Source organism: Talpa occidentalis, unplaced genomic scaffold, assembly GCF_014898055.3.
Source record: "Talpa occidentalis isolate TD23 unplaced genomic scaffold, MPIMG_talOcc4v2.1 talOcc4.13, whole genome shotgun sequence".
Classification (NCBI taxonomy): Eukaryota; Metazoa; Chordata; class Mammalia; order Eulipotyphla; family Talpidae; genus Talpa; species Talpa occidentalis.
The window spans coordinates 75,298,092-75,317,683 of record NW_023601322.1 but is presented as its reverse complement, the minus strand read 5'-3'; the positions used below and the strand labels follow the sequence as shown (position 1 = coordinate 75,317,683).

At 35.8% G+C, this 19,592-nt stretch overlaps 1 protein-coding gene across 9 annotated transcripts in view; it reads right to left on the bottom strand.

The window, feature by feature from the left end:
* Window positions 1-19,592, bottom strand: part of RAPGEF6 (Rap guanine nucleotide exchange factor 6) — a 219,996-nt gene that overhangs the window by 55,919 nt on the left and 144,485 nt on the right. For all 9 annotated transcript variants that reach the window (XM_054694436.1, XM_054694440.1, XM_054694442.1 and 6 more), the window contains 4 exons: window positions 15,472-15,629; window positions 7,291-7,531; window positions 5,197-5,580; window positions 1,378-1,589 (listed from right to left, as the gene is read on the bottom strand). In XM_054694436.1, coding sequence (XP_054550411.1) covers window positions 1,378-1,589; window positions 5,197-5,580; window positions 7,291-7,531; window positions 15,472-15,629 — 995 coding nt within the window. The remainder of the gene's footprint in view (window positions 1-1,377; window positions 1,590-5,196; window positions 5,581-7,290; window positions 7,532-15,471; window positions 15,630-19,592) is intronic.

Genomic DNA, 19,592 nt, shown 5'->3' with positions numbered 1-19,592 from the left:
ACACATCTACTGGAATGGGTAAAAATAAGAAGGAATTTACCAGTTATCAATGAGGATGTGCAACAATGAGAACTCTAATGACACCGTCAGTGTTCCATGTTAGCAAATAATACTAAACGTTTCTAAAGCGGGTAAGATAATTCTATCCTGAACAAAAACTGAACATATGTACTAAGAGTTATGTGCAAGAATATACATAGAATTATTCATACCAAGTGAACAGTGGAAACTATCAAATGCTCATGAACAGAATGGATGAATTCATTAAGTGGTTTCAAAAGTTAAGAGCAGCTACATTCAAAAACATGGAAGAGGGCCTCCCTGGTGGCACAAGAGGTTAACAACGCACAGCACTATGAAGCAATCTGCAGCCTTTGTAGCACGAGTTCGATCCCAGACCGGCCAAGGAGCAACCCACAATGCGCAGCAGACCTCTTCTGTCTAGCCCACTGCTCCCCTCAGCAGTGTATTTCATTCAATCCACCTGTTCTGTTCCCCACTGTCTCTGGTGAATCTTCTCACACCCTGTACCTCTGGCTTATACCCCAGTTCTTGTATGCATAAATATTTAATAAACTAAATTAAACCAAAACAAAAGAAACATACACTTATTCTATTTGTATTTCAAAGTTCAAGAACAGATAAAGTTAAGTCACAGTATTACAAGTCAGTAGTGGGGTTACCTGTGGGGCAAGAGGATGAGGATGGTAATTGGGAAGGGGTATGAATGGCTTCTGGGAGGAGGCTAGTAATGTTTTGTTTTTTAAGATTTGTTTACGCATACAAGAATTGGGGTATAGGCCAGAGGTGTGGGGGGTGAGGATTCACCAGACAGAGTGGGGAACAGGCAGAATGACTGAAATACACTGCTGAGGGGAGCACTGGGTGAGTAGGAGAGGTCTCCTGCGCCATGTGGGTCACCTCCCTGGCTGGGGATCAAACTCATGCTTCAGTGGCTGGGATAGCTTCACAAGCTGCATCTTAACCCCTTGCACCACCAGGGAGGCCCTGATGTTTTATTTTTTGACAGGATGTTGGTTAAATGGATAATGGCTTGGTCATAATTCTTTAAGTGTTTACTTATGAACACTTTTCTGTATGTATTGGATATTTCAACTTTTTAGAAGTTGGAAACATTGAGCAACAAATGATGAAACAATATAATCTTGGTGTAAGTCAAGTTTATATTTGAATACCTAGAGTGAACACATAGATTTGTCCTTTTAAAAAACGTGGGTTTGGGATGCCAATAATTTGGTGAGTTTAACTGGATAATATTCAGTGACATAATCACGCTGGAAAACAAATATAATAAATCACAATTCTGTAGAATTAGATGAGGCTAAATATGCTAATTTTCAAATAACTTTTAAATACCTTCATGTAGGAATGTCATATCTTTCTTGACAACAGGAAAGAGTGGAATAATTGGAGGTTGCATGCTCTGACTACTAAGAATATTTCTATACTTTGCCATGTTTCTAGATGGATCAAAAAGGTCTTGTAGATCTTGGAGGTGCTTCTCATATTTGCTTGGCAACTTTTCCCAAGTTCCTCTGAGTCGTGCTACAGATGCCAGGTTTAAACCACTGCCAAAGACGAGAATAAAACATTAAAAAGGGACTTGTGGAAGAGGGTGGGGGCTTAGATCAATAAAGAATATACACCAATTTTCTCTAAAAGCCAAAATAATCAGGGGCATATTTCAAAAGTGTTACTTAAGGGCACTTTTCTGTATGTTAGCTTTTTCAATCACAAAAATAAACAAATGGAACTTGATCTTTAATACAAGAAAAACTTTTTTCAGAACTACATTACTTGTCTATAGGTTTATACTTATAAAGTTTACATGTCAATGACAAAGAGTCTCATAAAAACAAACATTTAATTAAAAAAACACCCTTCAAGTATCATAATACTTTTGTCTGTTTTACTCAGAAATAAGTTTATGGAGACATTATCTATTTGTAGTGTTACGTAATATTATTAATGAGGCAAGTTCTGGGGCTGAGGTAGCCTTTCTCTGACATTCACTAATCACATTTTTGATGCCAATACTTCCTTACCCCTACGCTGTTGTCCTGTCCTCCAAGACAGGATTCCAAGATAGTCAATGTCTCCTTTCGAGAGGTTTTTAAAAATGCTCAACTAGCTCAAACTTGAAAAGTAGCTCATGCAAATTAGGCTTCAACTCCTCCAATTCCTTTACCTCAATACTACCATGCCATAGGAAGGCTGTCAAGTGAATAATGCACTTGTGTACCTCAATTTTCTTACCAGTTAATTTTTCTGATTCTTAGTCACCTGACTTTTATCCATGCTACCGTACTTAAAAAGTTGTCTTGACTTCTGAGTTTAACATGTGGAATTAAGATATCTTTGCTGCCTCTGCTTCTCAGAAAAAAACCCTGAACAACTACCAGGATGAATAACAGACATGCAAATTATCTCCACCGAAACTAAGAAATACCTGTAACTCAAAAAATAGTCAAGGTTAAAGAGGAGTATGCAAAAATGCTGAAACAGGAAGTATGTAGCTGAAGATTTCAATGAAAACTGGTAATAGCAAAGTTCTCCCAACCAGGTAACTCACCCTGAAGGAAAAACAGTAATACCCTATGTGGAACAACACAACAGAGTCCACAGAGCTGACAGAATTACATGGAAGCTGCGCTCTGTTCTTTACCACAAAAACATCAGGGAAAGTACACTGTGAGAAAGGATAGAAGGGATAAACTCTGAGCTGTAAGTAGTCCTAAAGCTGTCAATCTTTATTCAATGAAAAGGATGATTTCTCAGTTTTTAAAATATACATTTTTGTATTCATTGTAAGTATATAAATTTCAGGTGTAAATCATAATTTGATACCTATATCCACTACATCATGATTACTATCTCAAGTCTAATTTCTATGATTATACAATAGACCCCTTTTACCCATTATGACCACTCCAAAACCTATTTCCTCTGTGATAATCATTCATCTGCTCTCTGTATCTTCAAATTTTTTTTGTTCATTTGCTTTGTTTCATTGTATTCCACATGTGAGTGAAATCATGTTGTCTTTTTTCATGACTTATTTCACTAGTGTAATGCCCTCAAGGTCTATGTATGTTGTAGCAAAATGGTTAATTTCTTCTATTTTTAATAGCTGTATAGTATTCCAATGTGTGTATGTGTACACACATACATGAAAATCAGAACATATTTATCCATTCATGTGTCCACAGACATTTAGTTGTATGAGCAGGTACAGCTGACTATGTCACTCTGAAATCTCTACGGAATATTCCTATAATATCTAGTCCAATTGTACCCAATGGCTATTTCTCTTTTTTTTTATTTTTTTATTTTTTTAATAGAGACATGTTTTATTTATTTATTTATTTATTATATTTGTTTGTTTGTTTTGTTTATACATGCACTGGGTACAGTCAGAAGTGCAGGAGGGTGAGAGAATTCACCAGAGCCAGAGCGGGGAGCAGAACAGGCAGAAGGACCGAAGTACACTGCTGAGGGGAGCAGCGGGCGGCAGGAGAGGTCTGTGCGCCATGTGGGACCCTCCTCCGGTGGCCGGGGAGTAGCCGGGGATCGAACCGGTGCCGCAGAGGCGGCAGGCAGCTTCGCAACCCAGCGCTCAACCGCTGAGCCACCGGGGAGGCCCCCAATGGCTATTTCATAGAGGAACTTCCTTATTAGCTTGACAGATTATGATTAAAATGTCCCTTTAAAAAGATTGTTTCACTTATAGGAAGAATATAGGGGAACCAAATAAGACATCAGTGTAAAAAAATAACAATGCAAAACACAACAAAACAAAAACAGACAATTATAAATCAGAGACATCTAGAGGAGAAGAGGGAGAGTGATCAGAGGGATGGAGGGAGGAGCACAGGGGACTGTGGTGATGGTGCACGGGTGTATTGGTGAAGGAAATTCTATGGGGACTACAACTGGGGTGGGGGGAGCAAATAGTGTTTAAAAATGAACAATGATGTAAAAAAAAAAAAAAATGTCCAGTGGCCTCCCGGGCGACGCAGCGGGTTGAGTGCCACGATGTGAAGCTGTCTGCAGGCCCTGCAGTGAGGGTTCTATTCCCAGTCAGCCAGGGAGAGACCCACATGGATCGGCAGACCTCTCTTGTCTTGCCTGCTGCTCCCGTCAACATTGTCTTTGGTCCGTCTGCCTGTTCTGCTCCCCACTCTGTCTCTGGTGAATTCTCTCACCCTCCCGCGCCTCTGGCTTGTACCCTAGTTCTTGTATAAATAAATCTTAAAAAAAAAAGTCCAATTTTACCTCACATACCAGATAGAAGGAACAAATCAAAATGAAATTCTGTGGAAAGTACATATAGATAGAACTGGTTAAAGTAGAATTATGCTGCTACAAATACGCACACAACTTTATAAATGGGCCAAACTACAAGTGGCTTCCACCTTTGAAAACAGACTTGCTTTAAAGAGGAATCCTTCAGTTGATCATCTTATTTTAAAATAGCAACTGTAGACTAGAGCATCAATATCACAGTGATTTTTCAGTGACAGATCTAATGCCTCAATATCTGAGGCAGATACTGAAAGATGCACACTATACATGTCTGATAATAAAGAATAGCTGTTCAGTACATACCTAAAGAGGGTTCTAATCTTGAAAGGGCTAGAAAGGAAGAACTATGGTGGGAGGGGTCACCCACATTCACCAAAAATATGTAACTGTGGGGCCTCCCTGGTGGCGCAGCGGTTGAGCGCGGGGTTGCCAAGCTGCCCGCAGCCTTGCAGCGCCGGTTCGATCCCCGGCTGCTCCCCGGCCACCGGAGGAGGGTCCCACATGGTGCGCAGACCTCTCCTGCCGCCCGCTGCTCCCCTCAGCAGTGTACTTCGGTCGTTCTGCCTGCTCTGCTCCCCGCTCTGGCTCTGGTGGATTCTCTCACCCTCCCGCGCTTCTGACTGTACCCAGTGCTTGTATAAATAAATAAATAAATCTTTAAAAAAAAAAAAAAATATGTAACTGACAAAGATGAAAGAAACAATAATGTAAGAAATCAGTATTATCAGAATAGAAAACACATTAAATGTAGCAATACTTTAATAAAAAAACATATTAACTGAACTTGTCTCCTAGCTGTTTACAAACAAAAAATAGGCTTAATGTCTAATGTCATGACAAAACCATACACAAATGTTTGTAAAAACTTACCTTATTATTGCAAACATGGAGTTGAAGTTCTTACATTCTCGACAATGAAGCGCAATTTTAATGAAATGCTTAATAATTTTCATTCTTTTAAGCTGATTTGATTCAGTTAAAATCTCTGAGGCAACCCAGAATGTCTCTTGGTTTACAATGTCCTCAAATTCTTTCAAGTGAGTATTTCCTGTTTTGGAATCTAACTTAAAAAGGTCATCAATGTATTCTGTAGGCTCAATATTACGAAACAAATCAAAATCCCTCATGGACAGCTGAGTGGCCACCTCAATGGTACTGAGTTGCAACATGGACAGTTGGCTTTCCTTTACTAATTCTTGAGCATCTTCATCTGAACATAAAGTTTCTGTTTCCATGTTATTTTTTAAATAATATCTAGAAGAGAAAAATATTTTATAAATGATTTCAAATTTATAAGTGCACTTTCCCACTTTTCTATTATCATAATAATCAGTTTATTCTTAATACCTTACTACCAAAAACTTTAGCTGAAAAGTCACTTACAATGGCAATGAAAAATTAACATTTTCAAATGAGAAGACTTTACGGAAGTTGTTCTCTTCTGACGTTCATTCATTATTATTTTAAATAATGAAAGAAATATTTTCTAATTGCTTACAAGTGTGAGCAATTGTAGTATATTCACAGAATAAATGCTCTTTGCAAGTTCACGGAAAATAAAAAGTAGGGTCTACATAGATATCTGTTAATGGATAGCATTAATAACAACACCTCTACTCTGAAGTTGTTGCTATACTTGTTTCCTTATTTCTAAATTTACAACAGAGGCAAAGAATAAAGTGTGTGAAGGAGGGGAACTCTTTCACTAATTATTCTCTTTTGTTAAATTCTCATTCCAACAAGTGGCACTGATCAGCAACCATAAAATAGACCTTATTTTCCCTTTTCTTTTCAATCAACAATTCCATGGCATTAAAATCTAAGAGAGGTTAAGTATTCACAAGTAGAAAATACCTTACACAAATCTGTTGCTAGGAAAAAGAGGTACTATAAATATCACCGGTAGCATTACCTTCATTCTTTTTTTTCTAATATACAAGTTGATCTAAGCCCAAGTTTGTGTCTATTATTTTTATTGTCAAGGAACAAAACCTCTTTTCCTTCTACCTTTAGACTATTCACATGCCTAAGAGAATATCATAAATAACAGTGTTACTCTATAAAAAAATTGTATATGACATAGATAATATATCACAAATATGTACAGAGCATATTAACACATTATTAATTCTTTTAACATTCCTATATGGTAGGTTCTGCTATTATTATATCTTTGTTTTATTGATGAGCACTCTTAGGCACAGAATAACTAACTTGGCCTAGGTCACACAGAGAGCTGGGATTTGAATTTGGGCAGCCTGGCTCTATGGTCTTTCCTCTTTATGGAAAACCAACAAAATAGACTCAATCCTCTCTCTCTCAACATCATCTCTAAGTAATTTTAAGGTTTCCAAGAATCTCATTCTATATTTAAACCTAGACTCAATGAAAAAATAACTTTATCCACAGAAAAAGTCACCAAAGAATAAACATACTCCTGAAACTATCTTCTAGTTGATCTAATAATTTTCGGAGCACATTCAAATTTTTTTTACAAGTTTCCTGCATAGTCATAAGAGGAAAACTAGTTACAGAAAGAATTGTGAAAATTATGGCTTCTCTTGCCTAAAGCTATATTAAAAACAAATTAATACATACACACCTAAATATAAACAGGTACATATAATTTATCTCATTTGTCAAATGAGGAATGTGTAAGAGCACTTGTAATCAGGAATTGGATTTTATCAGTGGTTCTAAGGCTTTATTTAGCAAGCAGGCTAAACTTTGTTAGTAAGCTGTTTTCCCTTTCATTCTCCCACTTTCTGGTAGTCTTTAGGAGTTGTAATACTCCAAGATTTTCAGTGTTTAATTAAGGAAACAAGTTGGAAAGAGAAATCCTACTTTAATTTTATAGAGAACTCAGTGAATCTAAATCATGTTTCTATTGAAAATATCTTTTTAAAAATGCACTCTTCAAAAAATACATCCAAAATGAATACATTCACTGATAAGCACATTCACCTTCCATTGAGCTGAATTCTATCAGCTAATTTGGAGAACTGGTCTGGAAGTCTTCTTTGTTTTATGACACCCTCAGGAGTAACAGAAACTTCACAGAGAGAGTATGTTTCAGAGGCACCAGTCAAACCAAATTCATGAACAGCATGACAAACAACTTCTTTAGCTGTGGTGTCTTTACTGATGATAATGTAGCAACTCTGTTGATCTGCTTTGAAAACTCTTATAACTTGATCAGGAATATCTATGTAAATAAAAAAAATACCTTATTATTTTGAGGTAACTTTTAAACTCTTTCTTCCAAAAGCAATTTTGGACATGAGGATTCTTCTACACAGTGAAATATACATTTCTTATCTTAGGTTCACAGAAATAACTGTTGCATTTGTTAAAGAAATCTATCTTTGGAGGTGACAAAATACTAACACATTCTCATACAAAAATATTAAGAAAATGATTAAAATTAGGGTAATAAAATATATGGAAGTCACAATTTTCTTCTATATCATTTACAACTTTCTTCTATATCACTTACTATATCATTTCGCATTTATTATAAACATTTTGAAGTCATAAATATTCTTTTACACAGTTATATATTCTATTCTTAGTGGAGACAAAGGATTATAAAATCCTAGGGTGTTAAGACAGTGATTTTAATCACATTCTTATCAAAACTTTATTAAATAAAAGGGATTTCCCCTCCCCATTTTGAACACTTTACTTTTATTTCCTCCAAGAATATGTCACTGGTGGGCCTCCCTGGTGGCACAAAGGGTTAAGATGCAACCTATCAAGCTAGCCACAGCTACTGCAGCATAAGTTCGATCCTTGGCCAGGGAGGTGACCCAAATGGTATAGCAGACCTCTCCTGTTTTGCCCGCTGCTCCCCTCAATCCGCCTGTTCTGTTCCCACTCTGTCTCGGTGAATCCTCTCATCCCCCCTACACCTCTGGCCTGCACCCCAGTTCTTCTATGTATAAATAAATAAATCATCAAAAAAAAAATGTCACTGGTTACTACTGAGATTCATTGGTTTAGTGAGTCATTAGTGAGTCATCAGTATCATTCTTCAGGCATTCTTCACAATGAATTATACTAGATATCAACACTTAGTCTTCTATACTTGGCAAACACTTCCCAGTTTTTACATTCTATTTATTATAACAGGAAAAATGTAAATACTCACATGGTTAAATCTCAGTCTTTACCACTGAGATTTCTGTTATTATAAATTTCACCTCAAAATAAGTTCATATGATATGTACATGTAAATAATGTTATTTCACCCCCATTCTATTTTTTTTTTTTTTAGTTTTTATTTATTTATTTAGCATAGAAGAACTAGGGTGTAGGCCAGAGGTACAGGGAGAGGATTCACCAGAGACAGAGAGGGTAGCAGAACAGGCGGATTTACTGAAATACATTGCTAAGGGGAGCAGAAGGCAAGACAGGAGAAGTCTGCTGTGCCATATGTGGGTTAGCTCCCTGGCCAGGGATTGAATTCAGGCTGTAGTGGTGATAGGACTGAGACACAACCCCTATGCCACCGGAGAGGTCCCCATTCTTATTTCTTTTTCTTGTTATATGGCAGGGGCTAAAAATTCTTAAGAAAATGTTCAACAAGATGATAATGGACTAAATTGTAATATAAATAAGTGAAAAGTGATCAACAGCATGAATGTTTTATTTGCAGCTATGATAATAAACTATTGTTAAAATATCTTTAAACTAGGAAAAATGAATTGTGAATTTTTTTTTGGATAACTACAGTGAAGGTGACTGAAGGTTTTGGTGGCTCAATGAATCAAATATTGTTTGTCTAGCATTATGTTCTTAGCATTATACATAATTAACTGTTAGAGAAAACTACAAATTTGTCTCAAAATCATCTGAAGTATAATGCTGGCTAAAGAAGGGAGTGATGAAATAAATGCAGCAGGAAATGAGGTCATAAAATTATAGTCTAAGGACAGATACCAGCTCCCAGAGCTAAAAGATCCAACTGAATATATTTCAGGGAGAGGTCTTAGCCAAAAGACAGTGATTATTCGGGATCCACAGTCAAATTGGAAGCAGAAGCTTCATCTATACAGGTCCCTTTTGTAAGCTGCATATACCAAATTGCTTTTCCTTGATAAATATTCTGATGTTAATTCTTAGGGTACTGCTGACATCATTAGGTTTCCAAACCTACAAGGTCAGATTTTATTATCCACCAAAATCAAGGGGTGTTTCTCTATCCTAGGTTATAATAATAATGTAAACAAATTGAAGTTTGTTTGCCAAGGGAAAAGTTACTAAAGGATTTAATTATCTTTTTTTTAAATGTGACCTGATGATTAATTAAAAAAAAAATTATTTATTTATACAAGAACCGGAGTACAGGCCAGATGCACAGGAGAGTGAGGATTCACCAGAGAGACAGTGGGGAACAGAACAAGCAGACTAACTGAAATACACTGCTGAGGGGAGCAGTGGGCAAGACAGGAGAGGTCTGCTGCTCCATGTGGTGAAGTTTCAACCTGGCTGGCTGGCCGGGACTGAATCTGCGCTGCAGAGGCTGAGGACAGCTTCACAGTGCGGTGCTCAACTGCCTGCGCCAACAGGGAGGTCCTATTAATCTTTTTTTTTTTTTTTAATTTTTTTTTTTTAAAGAGGCATGTATTTTATTCATTTATTTATTTTTATTTGTTTGTTTGTTTATACATGCACTGGGTACAGTCAGAAGCGCGGGAGGGTGAGAGAATTCACCAGAGCCAGAGTGGGGAGCAGAGCAGGCAGAAGGACCGAAGCACACTGCTGAGGGGAGCAGCGGGCGGCAGGAGAGGTCTGCGCGCCATGTGGGACCCTCCTCCGGTGGCCGGGGAGCAGCTGGGGATAGAACCGGCGCCGCAGAGGCCGTGGGCAGCTTTGCAACCCAGCGCTCAACTGCTGTGCCACTGGGGAGGCCCCTATTAATCTCTTTTAACTCTACAAAACTGGTCAAACACCATACTACATTACTTGTAATGTTCCTACAATCTTCATAAAAACAGGTCTCCGTTGTCCAGGGCCCCAGAATTGGATAAGTTAACTAGATCTTTGAGGGCTGAGCCTCAGATAGCAGGACTGGCTGACCCTGAGAGAATGGGGAGATGCTTTGATCCCATTTTATTAATTTATTCAAATATTTATTTACAAAGACAGGTTGACAATTTGCACACATTTCATGTCCTCTTACACTGCTGTCAAAATACTATAACATCTTTGTGAAGTAACACAGAGCTAAGTATCTTGTAAACCAATGTAAAAGTCATACTGTTAAAGCTATTTGTTTCCTATGCAAAGAGACATAGTCACACAAGAGGGCTGCAGACATTATAAATGGGCACCTCTAGCTCTATAAATGGGATTATCCAAAGAACACCCCATAACCCAAACCTTGATGAATCTGCCAAGGTTACGGATGATAACTTAGAAAAACATTTGAGAGACGTAAGAAAATATTTCTCTGTACTGAAATCAGTGTCACTGTAAAATTCCTTTTCTATTTTAGAATTGTTACAGATATATTTTATTTACAAACATGCTTTTAGTGGGAGAACATCATACATGGCAACCAGATATTAATTACATGAATGGTAAATATAGGCCAGAATAAAAGCAAAACAATCAAAATCAGGTAACTGGTTTTATCAGATTATCTGGTTTTCTAACCAAAGTTACAATTTCCAAAGTGCTAATCATAAGCTTGCATGAATAAAATATAAACATGGAATGCTTGAGGATGCAAGTTTTCACCCTTTCATACTAAAAATCAGAAAAGTTCAAGTATTTAGGAAGACATTTTAAAATAATGAAAAACTGCCATTCATTCTGTTTTAAATTGTTAATCACTTAACAAATATCTATAGAGTAACTATTATGTGTGAATGTGTTCCAGATGACAAAGACACAGTAATAATATAAAGTCTCAGGGAGTTTGCTAATATTTAAGAGAATAAGTGGTAGTTCAAGGAAAGACAAATAATCAAGTAAAAAAAGAAAATCTGTAAGGTGATAAGTGTCACAAAGGAAACACAGGGTAGCAGTTTAATAGTATAGATCAAGGATTGGTAACCTTGTTTGGTAGAGTAAGACAGTAAATATTTTAAAGTTTTGCAGGCCAAAAGGCAAAATAGGTATTTTGTAGGTACTCATTTAACAAGAGAAAATAGGGGCCTCCCCAGCGGCGCAGCAGTTGAGCACTGGGTTGCAAAGCTGCCCGCAGCCTCTGCAGCGTTGGTTCGATCCCCGGCTGCTCCCTGGCCACTGGAGGAGGGTCCCACATGGTGCGACAGACCTCTCCTGCCGCCCGCTGCTCCCCTCAGCAGTGCACCTTGGTCCTTCTGCCTGCTCTGCTCCCCACTCTGGTGAATTCTCTCACCTTCCCGCGCTTCTGACTGTACCCAGTGCTTGTATAAATAAATAAAAATAAATCTTAAAAAAAAAAAAAAGTAACAGAAGTTTATAAAAAAAAAAACAAAACAAGAGAAAATAAGACTGGACACCAACATTGCACAAAATTTGTGAGAAAATTCAAAAATATAACATTAATACAAATATACAACATGTAAAGATATGTAAACACAGAGGTCCAGGCAACAATGTAAATGACCAGCAGTAGGGCACTGGGGTTAAGCTGAATGCTATCTATCAGCTGCTTAAAATTTTTGAAAGAAGAATACACCCTGTTACAGAAAGAACAGCATTATCATTCGGGGTGAAGGAAATTGTACATACATTTTATGTACTGTGAAATTTCTGGAAGAATACATGAGTAAATGAACAAATGTTAATTCTGGGGAGTAGAGGATTTACATTCTATTCTTTCCCTGAAAGTGATTAAAAAAAAACTTTATGTATCTTTACTACTAGAAACTAGTTGAAATAACTCAGACTTGAAATGCAAAAGAATCTGAAGTTTACTAAATATTAAAGAAATCAAATGTTTATGCTATTAAATGAATAGGAAAGCAAAACTTTCCATATGCAGACACAGAAAAAAAATTTCAGCTTCACAATCCTTTTAGTCATGTTCTGAATTCTTTTAGGCCTCATGCTGTGTTTGGTTAAAAATTCCAAAAAACTTTTCACAAGTTATAGAATTGCAGGTATACTCTCATTATATATGAGTACAAAAACATATATTCAAAGAAAATGACTAAAAGGAAACATGTCAGTTTGCACTGGCAACCTTGTAAGTAGAAAGAAAACTTCTTTATACTTCATTCAATTCTGCATTATTTTACCTTTACAAAATAATGAAAGAATACAAACATAAGCAATATAATACCATAGTCTTCAAGATACTTACAGTAAAAACCAACAGCTGTAGGCAGCAGAAACAAAGCAAAACCATGAAAATGTCAGCAATCAAAAGCAAACTACTGAACACAGCTTTGTCCTCACTTTCTAATCTTTAACCCTGTAGCATAAACACAGCTGGGATCAAGACTGATAGATGCTAATCAAATTTGACTGATGTCACACATGCTATAATATATATTATGTGATGTACACAGCTAATATTCAGTGGTGTCATATATAATTTAAGAAGCTAAATTTGGAATTAATTGGTAATTAATATTTTATTCTACATAAATATAAATAGTACTGTAAAGGTCTTTCATAAAGTTGTGCATTTGAGAGTTTAAAAATATGATTTCTAAGTTAAAAACCTACTTTACATATGTTCATCTATACTGCTGCTATGGACACAGGCTGTAAACATCTTTACAGACAGATCTTTACTTAGACTTTAAAAGGGCATCATCAGTCCTTTCAACATGTTTCAATGAGAATTATGCAATCAATCTGAAATCAAGTAGTATCTCCAGATGTCTGAATTTTTATGCTAAAAGATTAATTTTTAAATCTTATTAATTCCAACCAGCTCTCTTTCTTCCCCTAGCTAAGCACCTCACTCACTTTTCCTTCTCCTCTCCCTACAGCCCATCTTTTACTCTTTCAGTCCTTTTCTACATATCCTGGCAAAAATACACCCATTTAAAAATTATTTAGCCTATAAATTGTAAGTCCCTAAATATCCATAATAAAAATATACTTATTTAGCCTGTGCTCTGGTAGCGTGAAATAATTTGTCAATACAGTGTTAAGATGTATCACTGTGGAACACAAATAAGTAGACATGAAAACAAATTTCCATGCTATACCATGTGACAAGCAATATAAGAGAGACAAAGAAAAGGTGCTAGTGTTTCTGGAAAAGGATGGACTAATCTGTAGCTATGAAACTGGGCTTCCCAGATGAGTTAATGACTGAGGTCAACATACATGAGTAAGAAAAAATTCATGGGATATGCAGGGAAAGCACTCCATCGGTGCAAAACAGCATGGACGGAGAGTTCTGAAAATACATGCTATACCCAGGAAAGACGGATGAAGGGAACGGCAGAACAGAAGGCTAGAAAAGGTGTTTATAATCATGCTGGGAAAACTGGACACCTATATTTATCACCTTATTGTCTTAACCCTTTGCACTCCGAATCATTTTACGATATTTTGATTTAATTTCTTGTACCATTTCAAGATAAAACTTCAGGGAAACATGCATGTCTCAAAAAGTTGCGTTGAAATAACCTCAATTCCCCGTAATCACTAATAAACTGCAATGTCCCCTGAGAGGGGACATCCGAGTGATATGCTAGAATTCCGATGTCCCCTGAGAGGGGACAGCGAAGTGCAAAGGGTTAACATTCCAAACCCACTCTAATTTGTTATGATTGGGCTGAGGCTTCTGCAAACCCCTTTCTTTTCAATTGGTTCCCTTTTAGTTTCTGCCCAAAAGGGGCACAGGAAGTAAACTGCAAGATAAAAAGAGACTTGCTACTTTGGTTTTTGTGTGTGGGGACTTTTTGTTTCTCTATCGTCCCAGTAACACTTTTCACCCTGTAGTAGCATCCTGTTCATGCACCAGAAGTTCAATTCACTTGGTAGTTTTCTAACCTCTGAAATAGCTTAGTGCTTGCTTTTTTAGCCTTTCAGGTAAATACTTAACTATTTATAACAATTCCTTATGTTAAGGATCAAATATCTGGAGATTTTAATTTCACGATTGAACTGTGACAATTACAAAGCTAGAAATCACTAGAAACTTCTAAGCAAAGTAATGACTCATTAACATCTTTGTCCAAGAAAGAATACTGGTAGTCAAGCAGAGAGTAGGATGTGTCAAGACAGATTATTGGGTTTAGTAATCTCTTTAAAAATAAAAAGGACAGGCAGAAACGCTTTGCTTGCACTAAAATGGCATTTTTTTTTCCTATGTCCTAGAATTTTTATTTTAGGTGCTATAAAAAAAAACATGAACTTTACTACTTTCTTTATATTTACTCCTCAATACCAAGTTCACCCTCCCCCCTACTTTTTTATATTAGATAGTAGGAACTTCAGTATCAAAACTGAAGCAGCATCATAACTTCACTGATCTTTGTAGAAGTATTTTTTCCCCTTCTCTTCTTGGACACAATTATGTATTTTACTTTATAATTCTGTATGTCTTTTATCGAAACATCTTAAATCCTTTCAAGTGACTGATATACAAATAATTCTTCAAGGTCAACATTTTTCAACCTTGTAATGAAATTTTAGGTTATATAGGTAAATGATAATTTCTGCCTCTAGGCTAGGTGTTAAGAGATGCAGAACAATGAACTCAATGCACTACACTAAAAGTTTGAACATCAATGAAAAAGAAGCTATGGTATTTTATTAACAATACATGACAGGGGTTGGGGGTAGGTCAATTTCTAGAAAATCAATTACTAGACAATCACTAATACATTGCTGTACATCACAGAAGTGAGGCTACTTTGATTCAAATAATCTACCCTATTCTTTTTATAAACCAAGGATAAAATTCTTCTGGTCTGAGAGGTCGTATCTCTGCTTTCAACCACTGCTTCAATTAGGGTTAACAAAAGATACTAAAATGTAATCTCTATGTACTTTTATTTTATATAGGTGGAGGCACCATGCCAGCTTAGATAAAAAGATCTAGTTTTCTCTTTAATGGCCTTTTTTTCCCCATCATCATAAACTAGAAGTGAAAGAAGAGGGCTACAAGCAAATCCACTACGAATTGCATAAGTTGAACCATTTGGTGCCAACACAGAGCATAAAATCACAAACAAAAATTACCTGAAGGATTGGAAAAATCCAACATGCTGGTGGTAGGCTGCAGGAGATCTGGGCTGCTTGATGAGAGAGTTCCAGGAATAGGCATTATAGCCAGACTATGCCTACAGTGTCTTGTTCCCACAATGCTGTCATCTTGTGATTGGCTCAGGCCTCCATCACTTCAAAAGAATGTCATATATCACTTTAAATTATTTGAAGGAATTTAATAATAAACATTTCTGTTCTCTGTGCACTGATGCCTACTAGAACCAATTCAAAGGGCTTGTTTTAACTTAAACTGGACAACTGTAATGATGAAGTGTTTTTAACAATTATACTGAAATAAAATAGAACTTATACATCGAAGTAATTGTTCTACATCATAGAGAAATAATCATATTTATCTTCTGTTGGTTTTGGTACAGAAATTGAACCTGCATATTTAAGGAGCCCTTATGATCTGCCAGTTTCAGGCAATAATAATACATGTATCCAACAACGCAGAGCCACAGCAAGGCTCTGTCTCTCCACAGAAAGGCTTGGTGACCTAATCCAAGAATGGATGCAGGTCGAAAACCCAAACCCCAAATATGACAAGTTGTATGTAACAGAAGAGTCAGGTTCAAATGACAAAATGAGAGGTCTTTAAACATATGATCAACTTGGTGATTGTCCGAAACAGCAAGACTAGGGGAAAGATAACAAGAAGATGGTACAGAGAATAGCAACAAATAATGGGAATACTTAACAAACAGAAAGAAGGTGGGGAGGTGCGGCAGGAAAGAGAAATGGAAAGGGAAGAGGGGAAGGACCAGAAATTAATACATTAAAAGATTTTCAGCCTCTGAAGTTTATCCTAAGGGTGCAGTGTTTCTTGGGGGATCTCTCAGGTCTAATTATTAGCTGTTCTCTAGATGAGAACATCAAAACCATAGCAGAAAACAAGTTATCTAAAGTTAATTCCCTTTTCAGAGCTCAAAAACAATGATCAAATGGGCATGTTAAAGTAAATATTCTTCTTTTAACATGTTTTACAAGTGTTACTCAAGCAACTCTAAATCAAAGGAAAAAAATAAAAACCAAAAAACTCAACCATCACTTAAGTTTTAGGTACCTCAAAAGTTCTTTAAAACATAGGATAAGCAAAACATAGAACTGAAATGAACAAAAAGGTTTTCAACAATAACATCAACAAAAATACCATTTACTTCTAAGGGTTGTGCTTACATTAAAAACCAATGCTTTAGTTTAATATTAATTTCTATCTATATTTTATTCAATGCAGCATTCTATCCAGTACTTGTACATATACAGAGGTATCACAGAAAACTTACCTAGTATCATGAAATGTATTATTCTGTCTTAAAAATGAGTAATATGGGATATATCTAGAATACTTTAGGAGTAAAAGTTACAATTTAGGGAGATTTGGAAACTATGCAGGGTTCACTACTAAACCACTAAAGGACTATTAATAGACAACAACATAAAGGGCCAGGGTAAGAGAGAGCAGAGTCATGAAAAGCACGAAAACATAAAAGAGCAAAGACAAGTGTTTAAAGAGCAAGCTATGCTTGACACACTAGCTTATTATTTGTGTGATCAGGGAAATTTTGTTTCTGCACCCTGGTTTCATCACCTAAAAATATGAACAGTACTACCTATCCTCCAGGGTTACTGTGAGAATTAAATTAGGTAATGCAGGTAAATGTTTTATACAGAGAAAAACAGGATTATATTTTTAAGAAGACAGTGCTTTGACCAAAATTGAAACAGAATTGTACAAACCTAGAGAGAATTTTAAGCAATTCCTATTGAAAACCGAGGGAGGCAGAGTAGGTACAAAGGGTAAAGGCTCCACAGAAACAGAAAATGTTTTCTGGGGAGAGAAGGGAGTTTAATCTGATAGATACAGATAAGGCAGAAGAAATACCTTATTTGTGTCTATGGTAAATTGGCTCTTTATAATGAGAACTAATTTATAATCAGAACTTTATAATGAGAACTCTTTATAATCAGAACTAATTGTTTTAGGTGTGGAAAAGAAAAAAAAAAAAAGAGGAGGGATTTCCCAGATATTTTATTTATAGCTTTGTAAGTAATCTGGCAACAATTTCAATTATTTAGACGTGTTTTATAAAAAAAGTTTAAAAATGACTTTTAGAATTAAATCTGCCAATGTTTGGACACAGAAGGAATCCAAGGAAACAAACTATTAGAGAAATTAGCTGGTCCTACTAATAATCAAAGTGGAGGCAACTTCAACAATGTTAAAAAGTTTAAATTTTCTATTAAAGGTAACTGGCTACACTGGTTGCAGCAAGATAAAATTTACTACAAAGAAGTACTAGAAGTCCTTATTTCTCTGATGTTATTTAACATTACTTCTTTTTATAAGCAATAGATGTGACACTGTACAGTTATAATGTAAAGCTAGCATTCATGATAATTAAGGCATGAACATGTATAAATGAAAACTATACTACTGTTATGTACAATTCATGCTATGACATGAATGAAATCGTATATAACTAGCAAAATATCCATGCTTGTTTGGAAGCTGAATTGATAAAGCCCATTTGCAAAACAATTGTCATTTCTTACCAAAACAGTCTCCTGAGACGGTGATGCAGTAACAAAAACAAGATGAAAAATACCTCAATAATTCCCCAACACTAAATTTACTTACAATAAAGTGTATTTTAGTTTCATATTAGCCCTTCATAAAAGATGACATATCAATATGCAAATAAAAATAATCCCAATATTAAAAGCAAACAAAAGTATAGTGACAAGGAATAGGGAGAAAAATAATTTCTGATAAACAAGCCAGTATACTTCTGAACTATTACAATGAATTATATAAAGATGTTATGTAGACAATTTTTGATTAATGGAAAAAAATAATTGAAAAAAAAAATCAAACTTCCTGTACTGTGGAATATTCTCAGGTCATTAAAAACCATATTGTTAATGTCCTACTTGACAAATGTTACTCAAAATCAACAAATTTTTCCTTCTAATTTTCAGGACCTTTCTTTCTTTTTAAAGTTATGTTATGGGGCCTCTCTAGCGACACATAGGGTTCTAAGTCTCAGCAGTATGAAGCTAGTCGCAGCCACTACAGCACGAGTTCGATCCCTGGCCAGGGAGATAACCCACATAGTGCAGCAGACCTTTCCTATCTTGCCCGTTGCTCCCCTCAGCAGTGTATTTCATTCAATCCAGGTGTTTTGCTACCCACTCTGTCTCTGGTGAATCCTCTCCCCCTCTCCCCCCACCTCTGGCCTATACCTCCGCTCTTACATGCATAAATAAAATAAATATTTTTTAAAAATTATATTATGGTTAGAGGTTTTGGGATTGTCTATTCTCATTTTAACTATTTCTTCCTTGCATTCATTTTCTTTGCTCCTCTCACAGATACAGACATTGTTATAGTTATCTATGAAAACCCAACCCCTTTTCTTAAATAAGTTGGAGCTGAAAAAGGTTGAGACCAAGTGTCTCTTCCATAGAATCCTGGAACACAGGAAATGTTCAGAAATTTTGGAATTAAACTCATTGAAAACTTTTATTTTTAAATTAAAATGTAAACATGCAAAGTGGAAAATTTAAAACAAGGAAGGCAGGCAAATATTCTCCCATAAAAACACACATTAGAGAAAGCCACAGTATCATCATTTTTCCTGTAGTCATTTTTTTTGGCATATAGCACTATTTAATTAATCCTTTGTATTTGGACACTTAGGTCTTCAATTTTGTTTTAATATAGGTAATACTATTAAGAGTATCTCTGTGTAAATGCATATGTATGTGTACATATATAGTTATAAAAATGTAATTATTGAATTAAAGGTACGGACATTTTTAAATATCTTATTAAAAAATAGTACCCAAATGTTTTATTGAAAGTTTGCATGATTTTATTCCCACAGATGTTATCTATTTTATGTTACCAATTCTGGAATGACAATTCTCTGTCAATCTTTAATGAAATAAATGATATCCTTTTTTAGATTGCATATCCTTGATTACTGTTGATACAGAACATGATTCATGTTTTCTGCCTACTTTCCTATTGAAATTTTACTTATTTTTTAAATGTAAGTAGTAAAAAGTGTGGTCTGAATTTCAAATGG